This window comes from Molothrus aeneus, chromosome 12, assembly GCF_037042795.1.
Source record: "Molothrus aeneus isolate 106 chromosome 12, BPBGC_Maene_1.0, whole genome shotgun sequence".
Taxonomy (NCBI): domain Eukaryota; kingdom Metazoa; phylum Chordata; class Aves; order Passeriformes; family Icteridae; genus Molothrus; species Molothrus aeneus.
In genome coordinates, this window is record NC_089657.1 from 12,496,067 (window position 1) to 12,502,778 (window position 6,712).

At 36.7% G+C, this 6,712-nt stretch overlaps 1 protein-coding gene across 1 annotated transcript; it reads left to right on the forward strand.

The window, feature by feature from the left end:
• The first annotated feature begins 202 nt into the window (after positions 1–202).
• Positions 203–4,505, forward strand: HESX1 (HESX homeobox 1). The gene is made up of 5 exons (XM_066558330.1): positions 203–248; positions 2,501–2,759; positions 2,866–3,071; positions 3,388–3,489; positions 4,407–4,505. The coding sequence occupies exons 2-5, from the start codon at positions 2,546–2,548 to the stop codon at positions 4,503–4,505; spliced, it is 621 nt and encodes a 206-aa protein (XP_066414427.1). The 5' UTR covers positions 203–248; positions 2,501–2,545.
• The last annotated feature ends 2,207 nt before the right edge of the window (positions 4,506–6,712 follow it).

Below are 6,712 nucleotides of genomic sequence, written 5' to 3' on the forward strand. Positions count from 1 at the left end.
GGGTTGGGTTTTTTGTTTGGTTTGGGTTTTTTTTTGGGGGGGTTGTTGGTTTCTGTTTGTTATGTTTTGTTGTTGTTTTTTCTGCAAAATATCTGCTAAGAAGCCTTAAAAATGTGGGGAACTAACGCTTGGCACTTTGTCAACAGAGAGAAGAGCAGTGAACACATCTTCAGGGGATTCCAGATGTGTGCCCTTATGGAGAGAACATTTTGCCCCTGCTGGAGGGGGAAAGTAGCTGTGTGGATAAGGTAGGCTTTATTTGCAGTGTTTCCCACTTTTTAATACAGTGTTTCTCATACTTTTGCTAGTGACAACCTTGGATTAACCTTGAATTTACCTGCATTCACTTAATCTCCCTGTGTCAAAAGAGCTTTTACTTCAACCAAGAAATAGCTAACTGCTTTTATTTTGTGAAAATTGGTGTTACCATTGGGAGGTATTCTTGCTTTAAAAAAACTTGGAAATTCTGAAGTTGGCTTTGAATATAATACTTGTTATTCGTGTTAAAAACATCTTTGAAAGAGAGCTTTATGCAGCATGACTTCTGAGGTGGTGAGATACTGGGTAAAGAGGTTGTGGGAAAGGTGAATTTTTGGAGTGTGATAAGTAATGAAGAAAGATGATATATATACCATTTATATCCTTTTAAAAAGCTGAAAATGGTGCCCAGGCTCCAGTGGAAGGTGACCCAGCAGTGGGTGAGAAGAGCAAAAGGCAGCAAGAGTCAGAACTGAGACCAAAGCCCCCAAGAGCTCTCGGTGTGGTCTCCCCAGCTGGTGCAAACAGCCAGTGGAGGCTTCCCGTCTCCTAAAGAGATGAACACCACTGTCCCTGGGCAAAAACAGTGCAAAGTCTGAAAGGGTGATTAGTTTCCTGCCTCATCAAGTATGTGGTGCTGTAAGAGGATTGGATTTGCATATCCAAGGAGCAGTGACTTTTCCTATTATTGGTTACTTAGGATTCCCAATGTTTTAATGTTTGCTGTGTTGCTCTAATTACCCCTACCAAGGTATTTAGTTAAAAGTCTGTAGGTAATTTCAAATGGGTTGCAAGGTAGCATTGCTCGGTACTGATGGGCCAAAACAATGAAATAGAGCTTTCAAGAGAGGGCTTAAGGTCCATAAACGGTGACTGGAGCTCATCTTGCAAGTCAGCATTGCAGGTGGATGCATGCTGCCTGAAGATCCAGTGACATGTGTGAGAAGTGTCCTTGGGAAGATCACTTCTGGAATTGCCACTCTTTTAATAGTTTGGTTTGACAACAATCTTACTGCACAACACAAAGTCAGGCCAGAAGGAGGGGTAACTTTTCTACCTGAAATAAAAATATTGTGTTCATGTTTGCCTGTTATTTTTGGACAAATCTTCCTTTTATAGTGTCTCTACAGAAATTCCTCCTTTTCTTTGCCTGAACCAAAAGCTGTTTTTGAGCATGTGATGTAAACTGCTGTGTGACTGACAGATGAGCTGGAATATAAAAATGTTATAGTCTGTATTTTATTATAATGGATGAAATCAGAATTCTGTCAGACTTTATTACAAAGCCTTTATCTCCTTTCTTGCCATTACTCATAACTTTTTTGTGTGATTTTAAGTGTTGGCTCTGTAAGATTTAAATATACTTCTGTTTGCTATAAACCTACAAGGAGGGAGAACATTTGTGAGAAAAAGTTTTACTTGAGCTACAAATTTGACTGCAACAAATGTAATAGTAATGAATTGAAGAATACCTCTGCATCTTTTAAACCTGTAAATTTGAGTGTACTGCTTCTATTACGTGAAGTTCTGCTTTTATGTGGTGAAGAATTATCAGGAAATTTCACATCTGGTATGTTTCAAAAAGGCTGCAACAAAGTTATTTTAATAAGAAAAATGAATGCATGAATTATTTAAAATAGTTGGTGCAACTGTTCCTATTAGCTAATCCAGGCACTTGGAAGGCAATTACACTGAGCTTTGACAACACTGCCAACCCACTGCACAGTGCCTTATGCCAAAAGCTATTGTTGTTTTATTGACCACGTTCACCATTACATATGCATATGAAAAAACAGAGGCATTTTCATCGGGATTACCCTAATAGCATTAAGAGATTATTTTTTAAATTTCCTTGGAAGGAAATTCACTTAAATGAGATTACTTATTACTTGACTGGTTTCCTATCATGCTTCTATGTTTAGGTAAGTGGAGTCCATTAGAGTATAAAGTTTTTTAAAAAACTGATTTTATACATTAATGATTTCAAATAAAAGAGAAGTACTATATTTGTGCACAGCTTCTTTTGAGAAAGTGAAGTCGATGCTCTGGTTAGGAGAGATAACACTTTTTGTCCCCCTTGGTGGCCCCCCTAGTGTCACCATTAGTTGCTAATTACTTGCAAACAAATAAACAATTAACTCCTCGTGCCTCTTGGTGGGAGAGTTTTCATTGACATGCTAAAACTTTCTAATAAAAGATTTTAATTAATGACGTTACAAATCCAACCCCCTTGTCAACATAGCTATAAGGGGGCCTTGTGGAGAAATGCAAGTGCAGTGCCCCTGCTATGCTGGCTGAGGGCGAAGCTATGGCCGCTCCCTCGCTCTGTGCTGCCGCCACGGCGGCCTCTCCGCAGCGCCACAAGGTGCCCGGCTTTGGAGACAGCAAAACCACGCACTGCTCCTTCTCAATTGAGAGTATCTTGGGGCTGGAGCAGAAAAAAGATGGCATTCCAGCTGGGAAACCTCACAGACCCTGGATGGATGCATGCACCAGCTTGGGTAAGTCAGTCTGTTTTGTAACCTCAAGCTTTTACCCCTTAAAAATACTGGCATGTTTCTACTACAAACCAGTAAACTGAAGCTCTCCCTTTCTTGCTCTTTCTAGTTTTAGGTGATGACAGTAATCCCCATCTGCAAATCCCTGTTGTTTGCTATGAAAATCCATTATTTCATGCTAGAAGTGATCCAGTGCAAGAGGAAAACGTTTTGAAATGTGAAAAATATTTTTCAGTCACTGAAAGGCTGTCTTTCAAACGAGAATTGAGCTGGTACCGGGGTAGAAGACCAAGAACTGCATTCACTAGAAACCAGGTAGGGCTTTCCTTAGCATTTAACAAATGAGTAACGATGTAGTTGAGTAAAATGTTGGAAGGAACCTCTAACAGCTGCTAAGTTCAGTGTGATGTACCTCTGCAGAGAGAAATGTAATCAGGAACTGGTGTAAATTAACAGGAATGTTGCTAATTTCAGCAGATCTGTGTTTATGCACGGAATCATTGTGCAAACACTGATCAGATGTCTCCTGTTGAACAAACTAAGCTGTTATTTTATTTATTTTATTTATTTAATGTATTACTGCTATGAACATAGTGTTAACTATTCAACAAGTGTGTTTTAATCTCCTCAGATTGAAGTCTTGGAAAATGTTTTTAAAATGAACTCCTACCCCGGCATTGATATTAGAGAAGAGTTAGCTCGCAAATTAGATTTAGATGAAGACAGGATCCAGGTAATTAAAGATTTATTTGAACTTTTCTGTAATTCCAGCTATATGTACTCTCTGCCTATATACATAAGTGGTTTGACAGCAGTAATGAGAATTTAATACTCTCAATTTAAACCAATGTATATACAAGAAACATGCCTTCAATGATTTGTGAAATGGAAACCATTGAATTCCTTCTGAAATCTAAAGCCTTCCATAGCACTGATGAAGAATTAATCACTATAATATTTCCACAATATCTGCTCTGTTAATCTCTAGTTATTATCTGCAGAACTTGATAATTTCCTTAAAATAATTTTTATGTTTTTCTTGTCACCATATTTGAAAAATAAATTTGAAACAGGTATGGACATAATTTGTAAGACTGCCAGCAGAGCATAGGTGTGTTAAACCAGTGTTTGAACCTATGTCTTTCTCTGGCCAAAAGCAAAATCTATTCAGGAATGTTAATTACTGATTTCTAGGTAATTCAATGTGATAACAAGCATACTGTAAACATAAGAATTTGGGCTTTGCTTTGTTGTTTATCAAGCTTTTAAGTTGCAAGTATTATATTGGGCTTGATGAGAAACTTGATGCTGCAAATAGTTAAGCAGCTGAAGAAATAGCACCATAAGACATGTGTGAATTCCAGATGTTCATGATCTTCCAGGATCTGATACTGTCACTGAATTTAATACCAGTTTTTATATTAATTACAGTGAAGCTAATCTCATTTTCCAGTTAACCTGGGGATATTATTTTCTTTGTCTGTGGTGTTAAAATTACAGGCATCTGCAGATTTTAAATTTATATTGAACTTGCTAACTGCTGTCATCACACAAAATATTGTCATACTGTGTGAATACTTTTAAGTTTCAAATATTATTCTGCTTCCACTGCTGTGTTTCTGAAAAGCATCCCTTCTCTTTCTGTTTTAGATCTGGTTTCAGAACCGCCGTGCAAAGCTGAAAAGATCACACAGAGAATCTCAGTTTCTAATGGTGAAAAATACTTTCACCTCCAGCCTGCTAGAGTAGAAGGAAGGATGGTTTGCTGTTACAGTACTGCTGCAGAAAATGAAGAATTATTCATAACCTGTATTAAGTAATGATATAGTAATTATGATTTTATGCCCAGATTTGAAAGTTTATTATAATTTTCATTCAAATAAACTGTAAATACTTGAAGTTTTATTCTAATCTACTTTTTGTGGGAAAAGTGAACTTTTCCTTAATATACTTGAGTAAGTATTTTCAGAGATTTTGACATATTTTTGCAGTTTAAAACAATTCAAACCCTAGGTTGCACAAGAATTTCAGCTACTATGAATTACTGCGGATGACTTGACAAGCTTTATGGTTTTAGAAGAAGTGTGTTTCAAGTCTGAAATAAACTGTATGCAAAATAGATTTTGCTACAGGAAACGGTTTGTTGCATTGCAGTTTAAATAGCTCATTTATAAAGAATATGATAGTTTTCATAAATAAGATAATTTTTAGAAAAAGGTGTCTCCTATGGAAGGACTAATATTCAACTGACTTCAGTTTTAACCATTGCTCAGTTAAAAGAAGCTGACAATTATAATCTTTTTATGTAATTTTAATTAATTTAGGTTATTTGCCTATTTAATTCTCTAACTTGGTTATCTCCTCTCTTGTCAATATAACTGTTCCAGTTATGGAAATTGCCCTATTATCTTTTAATGACAGAATGTAGCATTTTATGGGATCAGATCAGTGGGGCCAGACCAGATATCCAGATCATTGCCATTAATTTTAGGGTGTTGAATTCATTTTTATCAAACAGTTCATGAAAGTTAATTATCCTCATATTTGATATTGAACCTGAAGTCAAGGAGAGCCATATACCAAAAAAACCCCTCCAGTCTTTCTTCATGGGCACAATGAAGGGAACCATTTTAAGTACAGGTTGATGCTGCTCTTTGTTCAGCAGTGCTCTAAGCACTTGCCTCATGTGCTGGTGACCTTCAGTGAGACTCCAGCCTGTGTTTCTTGCTCAACATAAATTCTGCATTATCTGCTGAACAGACAAAATATTGCTCTTCCTTTCTTCATGCTTGTATCCATAGCTGTTGTCCAATAGGATGAAAGGTAAGTTGACAAAATAGGGTGATAGAAAAAATCATTTTATGTAGTCTCATACTAGGAAAAGCTAAAGGGAGGGATGATCTGACAGTCCTTACTTACTATTTTGAATTAGAGTTTGAGCTACAAGAGATTAAATAAAAACCATTTCTGTATTTTCTGAAAAATATCACTGAAAAACTGCACTACTTTAGAACTGGGTGACAGATATTGGCCCTTCCGTGTTTTTATCTTCATTGGCTCATTGCCTTCACTTTTATGCAGAACCCTAAAAATCTTGAATTGTTTGGCTTTGCTCCTGAAAATCTTATTTTAATATGGAAATAGCAAACTTTTATCTGATATTGAAACATTTTTTTGTACTTTATTGGATTTGGGAAATAACATTCCTAACCAAATTCTGTTGTAATCCTGCATTCCAAAATACTTAAGAGAACCACAAGTAAAGCAATTTAAATTGAGCCAGATCCATTGGGAATGGTTTTTAGAGAAATTGAAATCTCAATTCAGATACCTGCCTGATCTGGTAAAGGCAAAAACAATATTGGGAATGCATTCTTTTATTTTGTTTTTCTTCACACCTCAAAACGTATATTGCCCATAGTTTAACCTTACTGCAGGTAATCTGAAACTATTGTCTACTTTGCTTCTGGAAACAAAGTTTCCAGCAGCAGCAGATTAGACTAATCTGTACAGATTGATTGCTTAAGAACCTTACTCTATTATCTGGCAAATACCTAAATACACCTAAAGTCTGCTATAATGGAACTTGTCTCAAGTGACGGAAGTCTGACAAAACAATTTAAGAGAAGCAGTAGAATAGTAGCAGAATAATAATAGCACCAGCCCTGGTATCCTGCTCTCCATTAGCAAATGTTACCAGCAGGATCTTTAGTGTGAGGTGCTAGGAGTGTCCCACACAGTGCTAAGGGGGAAAGAATTTAAAAGCAGAGTTGCATTATTTGCTTCATTTGGCTTAGCTTGTTCTTCCCAGAGTAAAGGAATCAGCAAGTCAAAAAAGAGCCTCTCACTTTACATTTATACCTGTTTTGGCCAGCATGGGTTTAAATTGTGCCCATCACTTTCTCAAATGCAGCTGGATTTTTTTCCACCTTGAAAAGTGTTAGTCTGGACTTCAC